This window comes from Dermacentor albipictus, chromosome 10 (genome assembly GCF_038994185.2).
Source record: "Dermacentor albipictus isolate Rhodes 1998 colony chromosome 10, USDA_Dalb.pri_finalv2, whole genome shotgun sequence".
Lineage (NCBI taxonomy): Eukaryota > Metazoa > Arthropoda > Arachnida > Ixodida > Ixodidae > Dermacentor > Dermacentor albipictus.
In genome coordinates this window covers 23,039,684-23,064,024 of record NC_091830.1, presented here as the reverse complement: position 1 = coordinate 23,064,024, position 24,341 = coordinate 23,039,684, and the positions used below count along the sequence as shown (strand labels likewise).

The window sequence follows — 24,341 nt, the reverse complement described above, 5'->3', positions numbered from 1 at the left end:
ACTGTGCAAGACTGCAAGACTGATTCACCGTTTTAGCGTTGCGCCCCCATCGAAATGCGGCCGCCGCGGCTGTTATTTGACCCCAGGACCTCGTGCTTAGCAGTGCAACATCACAGCCGGTAAGCCACTAAAGCAGGTAGGGGCAAATCAAATTTAGCGATGTTTGGTAGTGTCTGGGAACATATATATTTTCGCAGGCAACGTGCAAGTGTGTAGGCGTCCGTAATGTTTGAATAAGTAGCACTAATGCAGCAAAGCATAATTTTTTTTTAGCTGTCTGTGAATGAGAATGCGGATGGGATCTATCGGAGAGGTAAAAAAATGGCAAGGTTTCTCCAGAGAAGTGCTTTATTCTTTAGAGCTGCACATTCAACGCGTACCTCGTAATGTTCTTAGATAGAGCGCCCTATGAATAAATAACACCTGCTTTGAGCAAGAAGGACTAGTTTTTTTGGTGACCTTGAAGTGAAGAATAAAGTCTACTTTTGTAACGAATTAATAGTAGCTTCGGACATCGGCCACTCTGAGATACTCACTGATTACCTACTGCCTAAATATTTGAACATTGACACTAAACTACATCTGGCCACTATTTTTAATTGCAACATTTATAGTCAGTGTTCATGGGCAGGCAGAAATGGAATGAATCTTGACAAATACGACAGTCACAAGATATTAGTAAATCTGAAAAAGTGAGTTTAATTGAACTCAGAGGTTTTACGTGCCGAAACCACAATTTCATTATGAGGAACGCCTTAGTGTGGGACTGCGAATTAACTTCGACCGCCAGGGCATTTTTAACGTGCCCCCAATGCACAGGACACGGGCGTTTTTGCGTTTCGTCCCCATCACAATGCGACCGGGATTTCATCCCGCGACCTCGTGCCTAGCAGCGCAGCACCATAGCCGCTTTAGCACCGCAGGGGGTAATCTCGGATACTCATTGACTTGCCACTTGCATAAATATCCATTCATTAAAATTGAATGACACTCTGTCACGCTTTACAATTACGGAATATGGAATGGTCAATGTTCATAGTATGAGGGCTTTTTAGAGATCTTGAAATGAGTGACGCTTTCAAGATAACTCTACCCAAAATCTTTAACGCAAGTTATTCGTGTCCGACGCAATTTTGTGCCTCAGTAACGGAACAAGCCTTTGGCCAAACCGCCTATTCGCAATGTTGCTGGTTGCCGCATTTCTAGAATTGTGATCGAAAATAGGCTAATGAGTAGCGGTGTAATACCACAGGGGGTAAGGTACAGACTGGGGAAAATTAACACCGCGTGGGCAAAGGGAGATGCACAGTTGAAGTATACATGCTGTGTCAAATACAAGAGCACGTCAAGAACTGCAGAACGCACGCATTTTCCCGCAAGCGATGGCGGTTGACATAATCTTTAATAGTTTCATCTAAAGCGCTTCTGCTGGACCTCGCGTCAGCGGGAAGACAGTCTGTTTCTCTTCTGTTCTCAGCTTGGTTTATTAACAATAGCACGACGATATCCTGCACTCCTCATGATTTCTATTTGAGTTAGGCCTCTCATTCTTTGAGAATATGTCACCTCTATACCATCGCAGGAATGGTGCTGACTGCAAGAACTTTCACATCGAGTCATTCATTTTAGGTCAAAGTAAATGTAAATTGCAGTGTTTCACGTTCCGGAAGTTATCACTCGAAACTGCTCCGGGACCGGCTCCCTCATTGATTTCGGGAGGCCGAGGTTTCTCTCGGGTGTCTCCAAGGCATGGTAAACGAGCACTTCTGCATTTCACCGCCACCTAGAATGCCGCCGGCTCGCCCAGGATTCCAACCTACAACCTCCAGCATTAATATCTAGTGAGGAGCAGTGGGAGGCTGCCTTGCGCAGCTCCAGGCCCGATCTTCAGGAGGCCATCCTGGAGTGGGCTGAGAGGATAAAGGAGGCCTACTTCAAGTAGTTCCTCCCCCACCCTCTTTTCCATTGCCCCCTTCCCTTTAAAGAGGGATAAATAAAGTTTTTCATCATCATCATCCAGCTCAGATCCGCAACGCCACCGCCACTCAACGGCTGCGGTGATGTGCGTGCGTGTGTGCGCATTCCGTGCGCGCGAGGGGTAGTACACGGCGAAGGGATGGGCCGAAACAAAGCGCACTCATTTGGAAACCTTCGAGAGCAACGCCTCCCGTGGCAACTGGCCATTTAAGCGATTCGGCATAAGGAAGTGCGGGCCGCACGTCCATCTGTCACGAACCCACGGTTCCGGTTCATTGAACAGCTAAGATGGACACAGCGAGCGGTGTTGCAAGAGATTTCCACCAGGAGGCTCCACCTTCCACGTCGTTCCTATTTCAGGGGACCAATATGTCTCGTCCCAGGAGGCGAGCTGATATGAGCTTGAGCGCACTCAGAAAAAAGAAAGAAAGAAAGAAAGAAGAAAGCGAGGCCAGACGCCGCTGGCCTGCGGTGAAAGTGGAATGGAAAATTTTCGGCCGTGAACGTCGACCAAGGTCGTTGTTACTTTTAGCGTTCGGCGTCCCGTGATTGTCTCGGTCGCATTCTCTCGTAGTAGGAGCTGTTGCCACCGGCGTTCACCGGGCGCTCGGATCATACACTCTATTTGTAATTTATTCAAGCACTCATTATCCTAGGCACCAATCCGAAAATCTTTAAACGTAAAAAAAAATGCAAGCTTGATTGAAGAAGGCGATACAGCGCGTTTTCTCTCGTGTTTTTCAATTCTACTGTATTTTGTCGCAATACCTGGCTCACATTAGGACGTTGTTCCCCGAATTATTTCCGCAATCCTGTAGAATTTCGCTTTGAGACTGCAATGCTCCGAAATTTACTCAAGTCTGTGCAGCGCTTGTCTAATCAGAGCGTTCTTGAAGGACTTTTATTTGATAAACGAAGTGGGAGTGTAGCAGGACCTCGAACTCCCTGCATTGTGGCGCACAATGGGATAACCCAGCGGAATACTTGCCGCAGCGCTGGGCCGAATGTAATCTCAGGAGAGCAATTGTGTATTCTCATTAATTAATTCGGGCGATCCAATATGAGAAACCGTAAAATTAAATTCTGAAGATTATTGCCGTGCACGGCAATACAGCTAAGAGAGAGTTGCCATTGCGAGCGTCTCGAGATTAAATTTGAAACGCGCATTTTGAAATCTAGTGGTTTGCCATGCGGCATATTATTAGAATGAATGCGTTCCGCGCTTCTGATTAGTGTCTGGCCTTGTATTCTTCTTGCTTTCCACAATAGAAATTTTGCAAAGACCGTTTGTATTTGGTGAAATATGGTGCAGCTTTATCGTCTTGCTGTCGTTTTTTTGATAATATACAAATATGAAGTATTACGAATGTTCAACCATCTATGCTCAATACGAACTTGAGTTTATCTTACTGTACTGTGTACGTGTTTTATTTGTAGCTCCCACTAAAAACTCTCTACGTTTATAAGCTGAATGCGCGCATTTTTCCCTTCACGACAGAAATGAATGATCACTCTGGTTCGTTACCCTCCAGATCGGTTTCGAGGGCGTTTCGCCACGGTTGAAATGCGTCAGCATCAGCAGAATGTCAGAGCCACGGCCCTCTTTTGAGCAGGAGAAAGCCATAGCCAAATCCATAGCCATTCGTTTCAAGTTCGTTTCAACGTCGCTCGTCACGAAAACTGCCCATGCCGCGGGTCTGAATTGGAGCCGGCAGAATGTTTGCAACAATGTTGGAAATGGATGCCACCCACACAGAGCAAATCGCAAAACGAAGGAATCAAGAGGTTCCCAATATAAACGCTTGCTACTGAGAAGGAGTATGCGCGACTGATGTAGCTTTCGGAAAAAAAAAAGCGACGATAATAAGTACATGAAGGAATGCAGGGGCCTGTCACACACACAAAATAAAATCAAAATGTTGTATATGTAACAACTTCCTGAGCACTCGTCTTTAAGGTAAAAAGCAACAATAAAAACACGCAATACAGCATCCGGTTGAACACTGCTACCGAGTATCAACTTTGTTTTTATACTCAGGATTGGGCCATGGAATACCTCTTCCCTCTGATTCAGCAAGCGCGGATTAAGATTATTACATCAGGCACACTTTAAATCCAGATCACACCATTGGGGTCGTAACTTTAGTTGTCCCACAACAATTACAATCAATTATCTGGCTTGCGTTTCCTGTCTTGGAAACACTTCGCTCAATGCTTTTCTGTCAGTAATGCTACGTCATGGTGGTCAAGCGCATGCCTTTTCGTCACCTGGAACTACCGGGCACACCGCATTGAAGAAGGAGGAAATACGCACGACAGATGGCAGTTATCGTTGCCAGACAAAGATAACATCCCAAAGGGTACAAACTGTTTTATGGTGTGAATTACAAAGGCAATGTAAAAGGGTGTTAAATATGTCTCAAACAGTGACTCCCGCAAAAGGAGCCGCTAGCATGCTCGTTTTTTCTTGTGGTTCTCAACCTCACAAATCCTAAACATCATTCCACATCAAAGAAAAAGTGAGCGAACCGTTGTCCTTTATTTCTGGCCATGAACTACGAGGTCATTGGTATACACAAACAAAGAAAATACGAAGTTCTTTATTCAGTAGAAATGAGTCAATGTAGTAGTTGATGGGCAGTTCGTTTGTTGAACTATCCGCAGTTTAGAACTCGCGTCGGTTCTCTTCTTTTGTGTCAGCGTCCGCACGCCTTACCTTCTTTCACGATGAGCCCCTATCAACTGGCTGGACTATCTGTAGTTCTGAGCTTAATGTTTGAATCGTGGGGCACCCATTTCGGCCTATGGAAAAACGACGTGTCAAGCTTTGCGGGCTCAAACGGGGTAGATTTTCAAAGGACAACCATATCGCTTTCTGCTAAAATTCAACCGCCGTGGTCGCCTCGAGTGGCTACGGCCTTGCGCAGCTGAGCACGAGTGTAGTGGGTTCGAGTCCTGACCACTGCTGCAGCATTTAGATGGGGAGAGAAATGCGAAAAACGATGACGTACCGTGAATTGCGTGCACGTTAATGAGTGCCAGGCGGCCTAAATAAATCGAGAGTCTCCCCAACCCTCCCTCTGTCCCCCGAATACTGCATAACTCGTGCTCTAATCGAGGTTTTAGCTCGTCAAGAAAGGCAACTCTTCTTTTCTGCTAAACTGCGACGAAATAGGCTGAAGGCTGGTTCGTGACACGCGTCTGACCACCCCGCCACCATAGAAGTTGGCGGGCGGACGTGAAGGATAAAAGCACCGTTTAATTTATTTCAACTTGCTTGGAGATGAGTGGGTGCACTGGGAACTGCTATAGGCACAGGAAGAAGACAAAAAAAAGTGAACCTGATAATGACATCTGGTCTCGACTTTCACCCACGCACCGATCGCCAAAAACCATAACAAAAGCAGGAGATAGTCGCTACCGTAGTTATCGAAAAGAATACTCCATTGTGCGCCACCTGTATTGAGCGCTGAACGGGTATTATATATATATATATATATATATATATATATATATATATATATATATATATATATATATATATATATATATATATATATGCCCCAAGATAGCTGCCTCCCCGTGCTCTCATTAGATGCCAGGTCTGATTGCCATCCCGTTCATATCACGCTTCGCAGTATAGAACAGAGAAACACAGCGGCGAAACTCGACCGCTTCGGCACTCGTACGCGCAGCAAAGATTGACGCGGGCCGTTTGCCCAGCCGCTGTAGGGTTCTCAGACTTCTCGCAGCCCCAACTCACACCGATAGGCAAATGCCTTGGTGAAAGAAGAAAACATGAATATGCAGCGAGTGAGAGGACATATGAGGTGCTTGGAGCAAGACAATGAAATCGTTCCTCGCACTGCGCTTCACCTTTTGCCGCGCCGATCTGATAAGCCCCTCTTCGAGAACGGGATATATGACGGGGAGGTTTCTCTGGGAGCGCTAGTGCCTTCCCCGAGTCTAAATAAGGAAAGGTGTTGCGCAGGGCCGACTCGAACCTGCGCTCAAATATTGACTCCTCGAAAGCCCTACGAGCGTTCCTGCCTCACGCCCACCCGAGAACGCAAGAGGACATGACAGCCCACGAGAAAGCTTTCTCACGACTCTGATGCACGCGCACTCACTGTAAGCGGGCAATTGGATTCGAACGGAAATAGATCTCGGAGGCTGCGTTTTTTCTGACCATCTATTTCAGTGCGGCCACTCAAGCCGCACGTCTTTACCGGTGCATTTGATTCGCTGTACCCGAGGCTTCGCAAGCTTCGCTATACCCGACCTTCGTATTTATGTACTACCCACCGTATCCTAGTAGTGTATGAGCCCGTAGCGATGGCTCTGCAAACACCGGAGTCCGGGTACGCGTTCCGACAGCCCGGTGACACGGCTGTCTTCGGCGATTCTATGTAGGAGCTTAGTGTCCCCACGCTTGATCTGTAAGGGAATACACCGAAACCTTCGAAATAACTCGAGCCCATGTTTTCTGAAGCACTCTTTGTTATAATATCGCGGCCTTACTAAGAAGCACAGTACGCAAGAGGGTATTTTTTTTTCCCTTTCCCTTCTTGTTAGCTCAGCATTCGTAGTCTCTTCCCGCTGTACCTTGTTCGGTTGAGCTTTCGGCATCCTAAGCACTTAGAAGACAAGAGATACCGACTGTTGCGCAACATTATTATTATTATTATTATTACTATTATTATTATTATTATTATTATTATTATTATTATTATTATTGTTGTTGTTGTTGTTGTTATTATTTTTTTGAACACATATACACATACACAGTTAACAGGAAAGGGAAAGCGAGGAGCAGGCTGGCAACTGCCACCGGAAGGGGCACAACGTCCGCCTACTCTTCTGAAGGGAGGTGACAGCAACACAGAACTGGAAGAGAGGAAGGAGGGGAGGAAAAAGGCAAGAGGATGGCAAGTCAATATCAAGCATGTCCTCCGGTGCATTCCCGGTGCAAAAGTGCCAGAAACCGTGAAAACAAAGACTGGTTGCTGCATTTCCGACGCGATCGTACGCTGGCTGTCAGATGTGCGTCGAGAACGATTAGTCACGCTACAAGAGACTGTGCAGGAACAAGCGCGCGGAGGCGGCTTCTTCTTCCAAAGGAGGCGACGTAACTCGTGGTGTCATCCTGCTTGGAAATTACCCGCGTTGAAAGAGCCAGACGAAACCTGCATCGAATGAACGTGCAGGCGAAATAACTAAGATTTGTCTGTCATACTACTCCTTCGATACCCTTCTTCGGTTTGCACAGAAGCGACAGATGACTTCCCAACCGACAAGAAAGCAAATACCATGTCCCATTTGGTGTCCAAACTGATCGCCTCATGACTTCAAGTGGACGCCGCGGATTTTTCATAATTCGCAGTTGTTTTAAAGTTGCGCGCGCCCTCAGTTCTACTCTTTAACATAGAACAAAACACAGCACATCATTCCAGCTCCAGACGATATCTTGTTTTAGAACGCAATATCGTCCGCTTCTAAACAATAACAACTATATTGGAGCAAATAGATTGGAGCTGTCGTTACCCTAAGGTGTGATGTCATGGTTAGCTGATGCTGTAATTATAGACAATGCTAAGTGTTCTACGAATGCGTCCGTTTTGTGCAAAGGCGAATATGAGTGAAAATGACTCAAAGTACTCATTTACGCTCTCCAGCTGACCCTTCTGACATGTGTATGATGTGACTGTAAGGAATGGCGGGAAATGAGCTATGTTCTCAAAGAATAATAATAATATTTGGGGTTTTACGTGCCTAAACCACTTTCTGATTATGAGGCACGCCATAGTGGAGGACTCCGGAAATTTTGACCACCTGGGGTTCTTAAACGTGCACCTAAATCTAAGCACACGAGTGTTTTCGCATTTCGCCCTCATCGAAATGCGGCCGCCGTGGCCGGGATTCGATCCCGCGACCTCGTGCTCAGCAGCCCAACACCATAGCCACTGAGCAACCACGGCGGGTTTCTCAAAGAAAGGTGTGTAGGGGCTTTGTCTAAGCGGGTGAAATGACATTTCGGTTTGCACACGAGAACTTTCTTTTTCCTCGCGCACGAAATACTTTCAAATTGTTAAACTTTAAGAAGTGTGATGTTGCAGATAGGGATTCATCCTGCTGGGTGAGAAGAAATGTGCTCCCCCTCAAACCATGCTGCTGACTAGAGGGATCAGCCACTGATCCTGTACACTCATCCTGTACAAATGTACATTGTAAAATTAGGAAATATCAGTAAACTCCAACTTCTTAAAGCACTGCACGCAATCAGTGCAGACCTATACTGGCGACCACACTGAGTGTTGTTCTCTCGTCCAAAACCTTTCCACGCACTTCGTCCGAATGTACCAACTGGCAACTGTGGCACTCTAGCCTTTACAAAACGCGATGTCTCACACCAGATGCTGAAAATTCGGCCCTCTTTCACCTGCCTGCACCCGACATTTCGTGATTTTCGACAGGTTAGCGACATGGACACATTATGTTTAAAAATTAAAGTAAAAAACCTGTGGCCATCGGCGAGTATTTTCAGAATGCTCTCAAGAGACGCTGGTGGAAGGGCTGCGAGTGCCGTTTTGTGCGTGCATACGACAACTCTGTGAACGTCTTCTACGATATAGCCATCCTGAACTACACGGCATCTATTCTCGCGCTCCCGTTAAATGCCTGCTTGGATAGGCTTTAATGAGTGGTGGTCGAATGGTGGCCGAACGCTCCTGAGGTAGGCGTGACCCGGTAATGACCGCAGACGCTTGCGAACGCCGGCTCAAGCCGTTCTTTTTGCGCCCGCCGAATACGCGTACCGACCCGTAGGGTTGGAGGCCCCATTAAAAACCGCGCGTAAAGAGAGAGCCAGAAGCCATTTCCCTTTCCCGCGAAGCTTCAGTTTCACCAATTCAGGGCTCGCCTGTTTGGGCCGCTGCGGTTTACGACCACATTCACTGCGGGTCAGACATGGCTGCCGGGCTGCGGTACGGAGCTTTGCACAACGCGGTCATGTCCGCGCGCATATACATGACGACGCCAGGCTGAGGGTAGTGCCGTTCGCATCGCCTTCGACGTTGATGCACGAGGGGTCGCGGTCGGTGGTGCCGCTAGGGGGCAGCAGTTAACCCGCTTCTCCTTTCGCATGTGACCTGGGCTTCAGCTGTAAAGCGTTGGTTCTCGGCGACTCGTTTTTACTGCCTGCGTCCACAGGCTTGCGAACTTGACATGAGAAACGAAGCTAGCTGCGTAACTCTTGCATTCGGTCCTTCGGGGGCATTTCACTGCAGTAGCCTGTACGTCGTTCCTGTGTTTCAGCTGTCCTGCCCTGAATTCGTTGCTCCTTCAAACGACAATTTCGAAAGCAAGGAGTGAAAAAAAAAAAGAAATTCTTGCAAACGTGAAGTTCGCCACAACGAATTACACTTATTGATGTGCTTTCCGTATGTGCAGCTAAAGACATACAGGCAGAGTGAGAGAGAGAGTCATCGAGCCATCGAGTCAACGAGAGCCGTCGAGCTATTTTAAGTGGTGTCGTGAGAGAGAGATAGAGAGAGAGCTCGGTGTCTTCTTCGAAGAAGGTACGAAAATGAGTGAGAACGTGTAATATTGATTTGAAATATTCAAAACAGATTGAGTGAAACAGTAAAAAATATGTTTATACTCCTAGTATGTTTTTCGGGAAAACTGTTATTATAGAAGGTAGGCAAACAGTGAAATTACATCGAAACTACACAGGTAGCTTAGAGGGCACCGTAGAGGAGGGTTCCGGATTTTGACAAGTGGACTTTTTTAACGTTCATCGGAGTGTAACTGCACGAGCTGCTGTTGCACTCCGCCTTCATTTCGAAGTATCATCCGGGGCTGGGAATTGAACCCATGGCCTTGTGCTCAGCAGCACAACGATACAGCCAGTGAGGTGCATCAGAGTATTGTTTCAGGCCATGCGATATATTGGTGATTTGCACGACTTACAATGAAGATGGGGGAGCCATGATTTAGATAAGCGAAATGGCACTTTCCATCAGTGCAGTGTACTGTGTGGAATCGTTGTCATTATAATTAATTGGTGCGAGAAATGGACAAACGATTCTTGCAAAAACTAAATGCCCGATTCGCACACTGAGGAGAATAACATTTTCGACGGCCGCTTTGCTAGAAGATACTTGGGTACAAATTCGTGTCTTCCCAACCATCTGTGGAATAAAAACATGTATACCTCGTTAACATGAAGATAGTTTCATTACCAACAATAACGCGGCTGTCAAATGCATGCACTCCTACGCCTCAAAAGTATTTGAATACGAAAAGTGAAGCTACAGTTTCTAGCTTATCCTATGTGAAAAAATGTGGTCGCCAAACGAGATGGTTTCCATAGGCGCTTTCGCGGGCTTGCGGAAAAGTTAAAAATGTGGCCAATGATGGCCTTGTATGCATGTGAACAGCTGTATTGCTGGGTCCATTTGTGTAAAGAACCGTTAATGGGCACACATGTGTTACAGCTGAATGTCCCACTTTGGTGACGAACGTCAGATGTTTCGGGGGTACAAATAGCCAACTTATGGTGCAGATAAGACAGCATTCAGTCACATAAAAGTATCGCGTGGAAAGTTTTCACCAAAAGCTTAAGTTGTAAGGAAATTTTAAGTCATCAATTTTCACCCGGCGAGGATGCATCTTTACCGACAAAAGCATCTGTCTTTCCTGACACGTGCTCGAATCAGGCACAAACAACCTAACGTGCCAGTATTTCCAAGTATCTGCTTCTTTAATTTCAACCGATTTGTGGCTCGACAGTGAAGACGCTTGATTCGAAGCCGGAATATTGCATTTAAATCAGTTCGTTTACAACAATAAATAAATAAATAAATAAATAAATAAATAAATAAATAAATAAATAAATAAATAAATATAAACAAATAAATAAATAAATAAATAAATAAATATAAATAAATAAATAAATAAATAAATAACATAAACAGGATCAAATGTGCATGCGCGATTCTAGAAGTGTAATTGCTGTGCTGTTTCTGCTGTTGCGCAAGTCAATCCTTTTGCGAGAAATGTTGACTGCGATGTTGACGAAGAGATGCAGCAAAGTAATGGGATTTTCTGAAAATGCCGAGTGCTTCGTGCGTGTGTGTGCACGGATACCTACGATTTATATATCCATGATATCTAAGAGAGGAAAGAAATATCCTTCAGATTGTTCATCAGACCATTTAGTTGTGTACGGCAGGATGGCTGCGGCACCAGCTCATAAAAATCCCGAAAAAGTATTTGCCCTACAGCAACCAGTAATCAGGTGACAGAAAAATGTGCAGAATATAACCAACCCTTATATATAGCTTTCATTGATTACGAGAAAGCGTTTGATTCAGTCGAAACCTCAGCAGTCATGGTGGCATTACGGAATCAGGGTGTAGATGAGCCTTATGTAAAAATACTGGAAGATATTTATAGCGGCTCGACAGCCACCGTAGTCCTCCACAAAGAAAGCAACAAAATCCCAATAAAGAAAGGCGTCAGACAGGGAGATACGATCTCTCCAATGCTATTCACCGCATGTTTACAGGAGGTATTCAGAGACCTGGAGTGGGAAGAATGGGGGATAAAAGTTGATAGAGAATACCTTAGCAACTTGCGATTCGCTGATGATATTGCCTTGCTTAGCAACTCAGGAGACAAATTGCAATGCATGCTCACTGACCTGGAGAGGCATAGCAGAAGGGTGGGTCTGAAAATTAATCTGCAGAAAACTAAAGTAATGCTTAACAGTCTCGGAAGAGAACAGCAGTTTACGATAGGTAGCGAGGCACTGGAAGTGGTAAGGGAATACATCTACTTAGGGCAGGTAGTGACCATGGATCCGGATCATGAGACTAAAATAACCAGAAGAATAAGAATGGGCTGGGGTGCGTTTGGCAGGCATTCTCAAATCATGAACAGCAGGTTGCCACTATCCCTCAAAAGGAAAGTGTATAACAGCTGTGTGTTACCAGTACTCACATATGGGGCAGAAACCTGGAGGCTTACGAATAGGGTTCTGCTGAAATTGAGGACGACGCAACGAGCTATGGAAAGAAGAATGATCGGTGTAACGTTAAGGGATAAGAAAAGAGCAGATTGGGTGAGGCAACAAACGCGGGTAAATGACATCTTAGTTGAAATCAAGAAAAAGAAATGGGCATGGGCCGGACATGTAATGAGGAGGGAAGATAACCGATGGTCATTAAGGGTTACGGACTGGATTCCAAGGGAAGGGAAGCGTAGCAGGGGGCGGCAGAAAGTTAGGTGGGCGGATGACATTAAGACGTTTGCAGGGACAACATGGCCACAATTAGTACATGACCGGGGTAGTTGGAGAAGTATGGTAGCTCGAGGCCTTTGCCCTGCAGTGGGCGTAACTAGGCTGATGATGAACCTCGAGAACCGTCTAGTTAGAGCACCATTCTTACTTACGTTATTTTTTTGGCAAGTGTTTCTGTCGCCTTTTTGTTTTGCCAATCGTGTATCGTCGCTCAACGTATTGGTCACTTATGCTAGGGTTATGTAGGTGCATCTACGATAACAAAGTTCAGTAAAAAGTCATCACTTGGCTTCTTAGTTCGTTGCCGTCCTTTTGTCCACAGTTGCGCTGTACGCGTGATTTAAAGTGTTTAGAACCGCAGTGATCACTGAAGTCTGAAGACTTTTCTACATGAGATCATATCACTTGCGAAACCATGCTTTTATAGACTGTGCACAAAATGACATAATTTGTGGCGTCGCAGGCACTACGCACTCCATTCAATTGCTATACTACTATAGACCACTTCGTCGTCGGCACGGTTACTTTTCTCTATTGGTAGTGAATGTTTACTTGCTTTTTTTGTTTTGCGTCTGAAATCTATAGCCTGTGCAAGGCCTGTCTAAGCGTGTCCTTCTTGTCCTTTCAGTTTACGACAATGGTACATTTAGAATCACACGTTGTATACCCGACTGTGCGTCTGTTGGGTTTCGAGCTGTATGCAGGCGTCATAAGGGACGTTCCCTACCTCGCTCACCGGAGTAGAAACAATCATAAGTCAGTTTATGCCTAACGTGACTAGGTATTTATGCGTGCCAGTATTCATATAGTATGTGTTCCCTGTTCCACCTAAGACACGCAAGTAAGGAAATGAAAATCCGAATTTCTGCATTCCTCCACTCACCACTGTGGCGCTGTGTAGCCAGGCGACTCACTATTCGAGTGAGCCCACATTAAACAGCGGCCAAACGTCCGAATGCGAGAGATGCAAACTGCTTCGTGTGGCCGCTCCTCGTCTGACTAATGAGGCATCCCGTAACGAGAACACAGGTGGGGAGAGTTGTAAGAAAGCAGGTGATCGCATCGGGAAAAGCATCGTTTAAGCGCGCGATTTAGAAGTGCGCGCTCGACGCACACCACTGCACAACCTGTGGTGCCTGTGGGTGAACGAACGGTAACGCTCCACGATTCGGCCGCGATAAAAACCGAAGGGTTATTGCGCTGCCACCAGGCCGCGCAGAGAGAGCCAGCCATTGTGGTGGCTTAAATCTGGGTCAATGTCGGCGGCCGCGGACGGTGGGTCTGCCTCCATTAGGCCTATAATCGTTGAATGAGTGTTGCGGCGTGCCTTACTGGGAGAGCATCGCCATGCATCTTCATGCGTAGGCTTATTTTCACGTTCATCTCTGGCGAGAGCAAACCTCGCTGGTCGGCGTTAACGTCTAATAACGGTAATCCATTTAAAAAACAACAACAACAAAGTAATCTTCTCGGGCTATCACGTTGCGAAGCTTAACGAGGGACCTTGTGCGGCGCTTTTATTGTTATTTTCTTCACTGTTGCGCATATTCTAATCACTTGATGTTGTCTGACTTGATTACTTTCTACGTCAGACGCACTGTTGCATGGATTGTGTCTGTTGTGCTGTATAATGTACGTAATCTCTTTCCCCTGCACGAACTAACGAAAAATTAATGAATGGCAACTCCAGAGTAATCGGGACAAGCTGCGATTCTTAACGCTAGCGTGCCTAAATCTAAATATTATAACATCGTTGCGTTCCATGTTATTAGAACGCGGCCACTGATCCGAACGCGCTACTAGGCGCGGGATATTTAGCGCGCTGCTAATTAGGGTCCAAGACAGGACTGCTAGGATTAGTAAAAGGAGCACTGTATCCAGACTATTATCTTTTCATCAAGAATAGCTCGCCCTCGGCAATGTACGCAACCATTCGTAGAAAGCACCTGCGCCAAAGTTTCGGCTATATTTTGACGTTCAATCTTTCCATCGTTTTTTTTTTCTGGTTTCGCATGCATATGTCGCGAAAAGTGTTGCAAAATTTGTTCTGTACGCCGCACGTGGTCGTTGCCGTGACATTTTTCTTTCTTTGCGTTTGCGCGAATACATTTTTGATGGATTTCGCCTTTGCATTTGGTACGTGCAACATGCTAAAACATTTTTCCACCACTCGATTAACATTTTTACTCGAGGCGAAGCCACGACAAGCCGAACGGCTGTCAGGTTTTCGTTTTCTCTCTTCTGTAAATATATGCAGTAATGAAGATTCATTCAGACTGATTCTGGTTGTGACCATACAGTGGTTAAGACGGTTCTTCACGGCCGGTCCGCGACAGCATTATAGAAAGTGGGAATGGGACGTACTTACAGTTGAATTTGCACCCGACTTCATCGAACGGGTCTTCTCCACCTGCTTGCGACAGGCCGTCTTCCAGAACAGCTTCCGGGCCTTGAATGCTGGATTCACGGGCCCTTCTAGAGTTTCCTGTTAGGCTACCTGCACGAAACAAATTTGTTTGTGAATTCGAGAACGCCACTGAATGAGAGCGTCAACTTAATGAGACAGTTGCCATATTTAGCTTGTCTTTAATCTCCTTAACGGTAGCTTCATTTTTTCAACCCTTAAGAACGATTACTAGGGGGAACTCTGGAGCTGCAGTTGTTCGGCTACCACGGGAATGACGGCTAGTGCATGAATTTGTCAAATCTTCCCGCTTGTGGCTTCAAACGGTATTGTGATGCTACTTACGGTACCTTATCTTTCTAACGTTTCAAGCACTTGAAATTTTCTAAGGACAGCGAGATACTCACCATCTGTGTAATGGGTTATCACTGCTCATTGTTGCATTATTAAGACAATGTTTCATTCAAAATGATGAACTAGTCAATGCACGCAGCCGTCTGAAGCTTGAAGGACAAAGTTTAGGCAAATCCATGGGGCACCCACTATTCTCACGCTGGCTGAACCGCCGTTCTTTCAACATTCCTGGTCACTAGCACCGATGCCCTGTCTAGTAATTCATGCAGCAAGCTATGATCAATTCTGGTGAACGTTCATTGTGATATACCTGAATGCAGGCTTCCGAATAATCAAAATAAGTTTGTTGAGCACGCGTAGCTTCCTTGTATGCTTACTAAATTTCTGCAGCTGTCGCTCTTCCCTTTTATGTAAACCAGTACTCCACGCTTTGTGCATACAGTTGTGCAGAATTTGTTGACATAAATTATTTCTCCGCACTCGGCTTGTTCTGTCGCCAACTCTTTTAAAAATGTTTTGTACCTAATACTTTGGGTTTTATTTGTTGCTCATTTATTCACTTCTTAGCGCTTGATCTGCTTGTCGTTTGGGCACCTACTCATAGCACATACATATTCTGGAGTACTGTCCAAGAATTTTCGGATACCCAATGTCGCATGCCCACTTGCTCATAACTCAGTGGCCCTGTTTCCCTATTCGGTCATATACGCCTAGTAGTCTGCGCTGATGTTATATAGTCAACAAGGAAACAGCAGCCGAAACCCGCAGAAAGAATGCAGGGGAGGGGGGTGGAAGAAGGTAAAGAAGCTCCGTTTGAAACAAAATTCTCTAGCATAGACAGTCTCAGCAAGGTCGATGAAAATAGGATGAAAAAGCGGTCTAGAGCCAATTGTCACCGACACAGCAAGGGCAGTTACAGAGGAAGCTATTGCAACGCTACTAGGGGAGAAGAGAACAAACGTTATTGGAGGAACGGCTAAAAAACTACACGTAGCTTGATATCATTCAGTCAGAAGAAGAGTCCGCATCAATTTTATGTACTCGCTACTAGGAAGGAAAATGCACCTCGCTTTTAGTTTATCGTTAACAATAAACTTATTTTTCAGCGCCCGCCAAAAAAAAAAGAAGTATAGACGCCTCTATCAATTACAATGCAATCCAGTTGTTGTAGTGCGCAGAAAGGCTCCAGCGTAAAGTTCACCTGCTACAATACGCCTTCCGTGCATGCAGTGTTGTTTTTCTCGTCAACGTTTGCCGGAATTTGGGGGAGTTGCTTTCGCGAGGCGTGTTACTGCGTGTGTCAAGATGTTCAGTCAGAAGTACTAAGCTGCGACCGCCAGATGTTTGCTCACTTGGCTGACACGACGCGGCTGCGCCGACCCTCTATCCTTCCGTCCAGTGGTTCGACCACCTTTGAACACCCGAAGCTTTCGTCGGCCTTCAAATAGACGACGTCCCCTGCACGGGTGCCACAGAGACACCCGAACAGGGGGCATTTCGCTGCATCGATTTCCCGTCGTAAATGCTCCAAATGCTCATCGAGTGAAATTTCGAGTGCATTTGAGACTACTCATCTAATGACAAGCCACCGAAATAAATTCCGCGTCTCTGACAACAAAGAATGACGTCACTTCCTTTTTCTTAACGGATGTGGCGTCACTTCGTTTCTCGTTCCACCGGAAGTGTTACCTCGACACAGGTGGCTCTAAGCCCCGGAAACCGCCGATGAACATTAATGTGTTGAACAAATTGGATTCTACGTGAGCTTTGCAGCGAGGTACCTCGAACGAAGTTCCACGCTTGAGCAAGATTTTACAGCTGAAGGCTGTCCCACACACTCGGACGCTAAAAATTAACGGAAAGGACCGAACAGGCGCCGACTCCCAACTGAAGGGTCGCACAGTGGGGGTAAAGAAGGAAGACGCAAGAACTTATCTGAACATTCTCAAGGTGAAGGCAGCTCGTTAATCGCGAACACGCACGATCATTCATCAAAAAAATAAAAAAAGACCCTTAGGCACGGCAATTTCACGAGCTTTGTGTCTTCATTCTTCTTCCCGCTACTGTGCGACCTTTGAGTTGATACTCAGCGCTCGTGACGTCATTTCCGTTCTTCCATACATGTGCCCGTGTTTGGACGCCCGCCTTCTGTAACACCAATGCTTACCATCTTCTCTCTCTCTCTCATACTTCCCCTCTCCACGAGTAGGGTAGCAAACTGAACTCAGTCTGGTTAACGTCCCTGCCTTTCCTTCCTGCTTTCTCTCTCTCTCTCTATCCTGACATCTAGCACAAGTTTCAGTTCAAAAACTTTCGTTGCGGTCACGGTCGTCGTGTCGCCCGACTACCAACTTCCGGGCAGAAGGCGCCTCAGCAGCAATTGAACGCTTGCGTGTTAGTCGCAATGTTTAGCAGGGCGTTGACTCGGGAGTCGGGAGCTATAAAGAGTGCACGAAGTCATAACGAAAGGAGTTTGATGGTCATAAAACTGGTGAAAGGGTTATTTCAAAGGCGCGGTTCGTTTCCTTTTTACTGGTGCGACGTGCATTTTACTGGTGCGACGTACGTGTATTATACTCACTTGAGAAACACACAGTCTTTCAGCTATTATGTCAAGGCGAAGGCATTCAGCGAATCGGCGAGAATCACAGCGCGATGGAATGATACCACTGCTGACCTTGACCATAAAGAATGACTCCAGCGGAGGGAGTTGTGATTGCGAAGGTGCACGGAAACAGAGCGGCTCTTTTTTTTTTCGTTAGCGTAGAAACGCAACTGACACTGACGCGAAGAAAAATATAAGCAAAACTTAGTGAACATTTTAAAAATTGCAATGAGACATTACATGAAGTGTTAGGCGAAAATAGGAAACGTAGATGCACACTGTTTACAAACGAAGGCGCACTGACAGACACATTTGATAGCAGACGCAAACTTTCCGTAACAATATTAATTCTGTTGAATTTACCTGCACGCTAGTGTTACCCATGTCTTTGTCTAGAAAAATGAAAAAGTGAATTGTAAGAGGACGAAAAAGAGTTTTGCCACTCCCTGAGGAGCGAACGCACAGCAGCGACAAGACAGATGCGTCCTTACGCTTTGTACCGCATTAATCTACGAACGAAGTTGCACCTCCGGGCAAAGAAGTGCCCACAGATTACCGAGGGAACTTTATGAATAAATAAATTTGCTAGCAATATGAATACGTCGATTAAAGTGATAACGGAACGTGAAGGTGTTTAGTTTTTTTTTCAGCGGAATTGTATCATTCAAATATAACAACGATTGGAATGCCTTGCCCATAAATGATATATAACATTTTTTCTCTGTACCGCCCCCCTCCCGCATACTTTGCATCTAAAGAAAATTTCTGCAGGTGACGTGTTACGGTCGTTCGCTTTCTTGGACAAATATTTATCGCAAGATTCGCAGAGCTTGCTGAGCACTCAAGCAAGCTTAGAACTACAGAAAGTTGAGCTAGTTTGCGGGGATTCACCGCGAAAGAAGGTGAGGTGTGAAGACACGGACACAAGAGAAGAGAAACAGACAACAAACACCCCGGCGCTTGTGTTGTCTTTCACGATAAAAGAAAATGCCCAGCACTGACAACACAAATCTCCGCAAGAAATTTCCTTTTTAATAGACAGAAGCACTTACGGATATGCCGCGCGTAATGTGAATGCACAGTTCATGGTTACTCATCGTCAAACTATTCTTTTTTTTTCCTTTTCCGGGGACAATATTTACACTGCGAGAAGATGGAGCGCATGGCCTGTACGCGTAAGCGTTGCACTTCGAGTTTAGTGCTAAGCGAAAGTGCACGTTGATGTTCGCTAAGGCATATTTGCATATCGCAAAAGCCGGGCGAAGCGCATAGACGAACAAAAAAATGAGAGAGAGAGCTGACGAGAAACCAGGAGAAAACCAAGAACGATGGAATGTAAACGATGCTCTGCGAGACACTGACCGGGTAGAGTGGCTGACGGGAGCAAGTGCGAAGAAGAAAGATCGGTGTACCCCAACTCTCGTTTTTTTCGTTTTTTTTTCATGTCATTCAGCACTTAAGCGCCGAGCAACGTCGCTGTCAAAATGAGAGAGACAGGGAGAAAGGGGTGAAACGAAGAGATTACGTCCATAATTACGTTCACAGCGGGACCGATCCATCATGGCGTTCCTTCGGGGAAATACACGCCTGACATCCACTAAGCGGTCTTACCAGCTGTGTGCTCGACACTGTCTCTATTGCACCCTTTCCTGAGTCTTTGCTGTTCTGATGTTGTGGCGGGGTCATTCCAGTCCGCGATTTCTTTCGGGCCTCCGCGCTGCCTCTACTACCTTCGTTGTGTAGCTTTTACGGTTGCCACAGCGTTATGACAATTGCGTGGGTGGGAGAATATTCTGCGTTCCATATACGAATAGAATAATACACACTAAGCATTAGTATCCGTACTCGAAGAGGTACTATATGGTATTTTCGAATATTTGGAACTAATCACATAACTTGCGACCACCGACTCTTTAAAGCCTTGTAACTCTTCTCCGTCCGCTAAACAAAGTATCGCAAATTATCAGAACTGAAACAACGATAAGGGTTTTTCGAAGGAATGCAGCGGAAAAATAGATAGTTCAAGTTTGGCTTTGGTTTCGCTGTGCGACCCTACATGACGGCCAGCAAATTTTTGCTCCATCCAGTCATGGATGCTTGTCTCGCATTCTAACCATGCAGCATATTTAACTTTTACGCTACGACCAGGGATTCTTTCTTCACTGCTGGTCATATTACTTGTGTTTACAGCACTCAAGTCCTTCAAATATCTTTCATCACAACAGCTGAGTTCTTTTTGACTAGCACTTATTTAGTGTTTTTATAAAGCTCCGTTCCATACAACCATGAATTCTTGAAAACCTATTTTTTTGTCATAATTATCTGAAGATTTCACTACCATCGATATGTTGCAAGGTACTCGAACACATATTATACAGTAACATTATGACTCATATTAACCAGAACAACTTGCTTCATAACAACCAACATGGCTTCCGCAAACATTTATCTTATCAGACGCAGTTATTTGAGTTAATAACGGATCTTCATCAAGCAATTGACTCTTCCTTCTGCATTGACTCCATTTTTATTGATTTCTCTAAAGCCTTTGATCGCGTGCCTCACAACCGCCTGATTATAAAGACACGCAACCTGCAGCTGGACCAACGTACTACGCAGTGGATCAACGCATTTCTAACAAACCGCTTTCAGTCAGTTAAGTTAGGGAGCTTCTTATCAAGACGCACAGGTGTTGCTTCAGGAGTACCTCAGGGTTCGGTGCTGGGTCCACTGCTTTTCTTAATATATAATAATGACATCAGGTCGAACATACCATCAACAATACGGCTATTTGCAGACGACTGCGTAATTTACCGAGCAATATCGAGCTCTTGCGACATCATTGCTCTCCAGACTGACCTTGGTGAACTAACTCATTGGTGCGCCAGGTGACAAATGCTTATTGACACAGACAAAGATAAACATCTCAAGTTTACTTCCGCTGCTAACACAAGTCCTAATGCCTACACATTTAATAACACTATCATTGAAACTGCAGCGTCGGTAAAATACCTCGGTGTAAATTTTACCTCTAATTTAGCCTGGAGCACTCGTATTGAATTGATTACTACCAAAGCCTTAAAAAAACTTCGTCTTCTTAAACACCGACTACACCAAGCCAACCAGGATACAAAACTTCACGCATTCAACATGGTAATCAGGCCTGTGATAGAATACGCGTCAGTGATCTGGAACCCTCATTATACCTATCTTATTAACATGTTGGAATCTATACAAAACAAGGCTGCCCGATTCATCCTTTCCCGTTACTCTCGGTATAAAAGTGTAACATCACTGAAAAAATTGCTCCATCTCCCGCCTCTGGTCATGCGCAGAACATTCAGCCGTTTATCCTTTTTCCGCACTCTCTACCGCAATAACACACCATTTGCAAGTTCACATCTTCTCCCGGCGCCGCACACATAGGCTCGTGTAGATCATATGAAGAAGACTAAACCCAATTTCGCTCGAACAGAATGATTCAAATACTCACCTTTGGTCCTGGCTATCGAAGAGTGGAATTCGCTTCCTTCTAGTATTGCCACTATATTGAAACTTCATCATTTCAAACACCTGTTTGGTCAACTTAGAAAATTCCAACGTAAAATGATGTGCGTCGTTGTTTTTTCCTTCCTTTCTTTTTTTTTGCGCGTGCCGGCCGTATCGTTCCGTGAAATGTTAGATGCCATGTTTTGCAGCTTCTGAAGGTGCTGCTTTCGTTTTCTTGTGGAATTTCCTACTTGTGCAATTTTCCAGTTCCTGTTCCTAGCCATTTTTTTCTTAATAACTTGTACCTGGCTTCTTAACTTGTTTATTTCTGTCTTCAGCGGTTTATAAGCTGTGTTGTATATTTATAAGTTTTCTTTGATGAATCCCCCCTATGTAATGCCCGCTTTGGGCTTTTGCGTATTGAAATGAAATAAAAAGATGTTGCGAGGCTATTCGTGCAGCTTTTATTGTCAATTAGTCATTTGCTTTGTGTGAAACTGACACCGCTTTCTTTCTTTTTGTCAAGTCAGTGGTGCAGAATACTCCTGCTGTAAATACGCATATGCACTTCTGGTTGACTATTCCACATTAGATTCTATATTAAATACTAGCTCTTCCTATTTGAAAAAAGTTTGCGTTTTGTCCACCTCCACATAACAGCATTCCAACGTCATGCATTCTCAGTCCACTGTGTTGCCCTTACTACACAATGATTCTCGATAGGGCCATAAGTTTGCATAAGTTGTAAGGGGTTGCGGTAGCTACACTTCAACCTCGTCCATGGTCATTGCGGTCTTAGCACCTTTTCGACAGCGTTTACGTTTCCAATGTCCGTGTACCTGCCCCTTCCCCATAAACTTGAAGCCAAGGTTTCCTTGCATTTTCCATACACTTTTTGAGTGCTGGTTGTTGCGGGTCTGCGATTATGCACATTGGACCACAGGGTATGCGCTCAAATCGATAAGCTGTGTCCCTTAGTACGTTCGGCTGGGTAACCTCGGCACTGGGTATGTGAACATTCGTGGCCAATCCCCCAGAATGGGCTTCGGCCATTGGATAGGTGCCTGCACAGAGGAAAGTTAAAATGTGGAAAAGTTAACCAATAAATATTGAAGAAGTCGTCTAGAGAAAAATGCGAAAGTCGACATCAAAAGCAAAGAAGCGAGGTCACTGAAGTTCAGTGAACATACCTGGAAAAGAACCAGTGACAACGGGCGAACAAACAAACAAGAAAACACACAAAAAAGCAGAATGGGCAAGGAGCATGCATGGAACGAGGATCGTTGAACTGCAGTGAAGGGAAGAAGAAGGAGAAGTGAAGAACATTAGGGAGATGACAAACAAACAGGAACTCAAGGCCATGTCCAACCACTTCCGCACCATCACTTACACACGAGCGTTTGGACGGGGAGGTATAGTGTGTCGGCCTACCAACAATACCTTTTTTGAAGACCTACTGAAGTGCACTTCGCTTCCACGCCGGTGAGTGCTTTTATTCCGCCTCACGTTGCGTGCACCAAGGGTAGCGTACGGGGCGCAGATTCCCGCTTAAGTCCACCTGAAACCCTGGACAAGCTCTCTGCAGCAGGAGTCATTGGCATTTGTTGTTGCAATCGGCTGGTAAACAACAAGAGGATTCGGACGGAATCAGTAATTGCAACGTTTGTGGGCATAACACGTCAGTCAGAAACAAAGGTGCGGCCTCTTGTGTTCCATGTAAAACCACTCGCCTCCCGTCCAATCCAATGTCAGAATTGTTGGAGATTCGGGCACAGCGCAGGTGGATAAAAGTCGAGCTTGTGTTGCCGCACCTGTGGAGATGCTTATCCTTCAAGTGAATGGCTCTGCACTATCTCAAAAGTGCTCCCTCTGAGGAGAAACCCACCCGGCAGGCTTTTCGAACTGCTCAGCTCGGGCTGAAGAAATACAAATTCGTGAAATAATCGACCGCCGTCACTGCTCCCGAAGAGATGCAATTACAGTTATGAAAGACATGGCCTTCGGATAATCTGGTGTTAGAGTACGCAACACTCCAAGCATGGCTCCTAATTTCTCCGAAACAATTGATTCTGGTGTGGTAAATAGCAATGCCTAAAGATATTGAATAAATGATATCCAGCCTGTCAGATTACTTAGTGCAAATCATTTCTAGTCAGATGATACAAATAATGCAGGCCACAAAGACACCGACGCAGTCCTCAGTATCTAATGCCACACCTCAACTGCCTAGCAACGAGGTAGAGACGCCTTCTACATTTGTAGATCAGTTGACAGGCACTACTCTGCTGGTCCAGCCAAGCGAGGATGAGCACTCTTATTCAGGCACTGTTAGTGTCACAGATATATAACTTTACACTCGAGCTGCTGAACACGATGGTATCCCCAATTTCTACTATTATGAAATCAAAATAAAGAAAGAGTCATTAATCTCCTATGATTAAAGAAAGTATACTAAAGGCAGCTGTTGCCGCTGCTGTGCGATCAGTACAACCGGACAGTTGAAAGCACGGCAGTGGAACTGTGGTTCTATAATCCCAGCCTTTATAGTAGATTTATCTTGCCTATCTAATCAGCCTAACCTAGATGTCATACTTCTTCGAGCAACTCGGCTTTCACCAGAGAAAATTTTTCTTTTGAAATATTATCGTTCTTTCCGATTAGATCGACACTCACGAGGTGGAGGATTACTTATACTTCAGATGAGTACGTATTTGGGTTGGTTGGTTCATGACTGCGAGCAGTAAATAGTGCTAAACAACAGGACGCAAAGAGGGACTCAGTACACAGCCCCGACTAACAACCAAGTGTTTTTAGTCTTTCATTGAGCGTATACATACAGTACCGCTATCTCGAAGCACAAAAGCAACAGAAATTCGGCATGCGCAGAGCGCATAAATTGCAATCAATGAGACCGGAAGGCTATCTCCTTCGGAAGGAGAGAAATCGAGAGGGGGGGGGGGGGGCTTACACATGCTTGGAGTGCATTATGTAACCACGCAAACGACAACAGACAAAAAAGAAAACACACAAGACAGGCACGGAACTTGAAGTTCCGCGCCTGTCCTGTGTGTTTCCTTCTTCGTCCGTTGTCGTTTGCGCGGTTACATAATGTACTCCAATAGCGACCACCAACTAGCCCACCTCTCCAAGTTACATATATTACACATGCTTCGCCGCTACTATGAATGTGGAAGGCCTCGGAAATA

The 24,341-nt window shown here is 45.3% G+C and overlaps 1 protein-coding gene across 1 annotated transcript in view; it reads right to left on the bottom strand.

Annotated features, from left to right (window-relative positions):
• B9d2 (B9 domain-containing protein 2) overlaps window positions 1-24,341 on the bottom strand; it is a 969,675-nt gene that overhangs the window by 832,462 nt on the left and 112,872 nt on the right. The window contains exon 4 of the mRNA XM_070527020.1: window positions 14,648-14,780. Coding sequence (XP_070383121.1) covers window positions 14,648-14,675 — 28 coding nt within the window. The 5' untranslated portion in view covers window positions 14,676-14,780. The remainder of the gene's footprint in view (window positions 1-14,647; window positions 14,781-24,341) is intronic.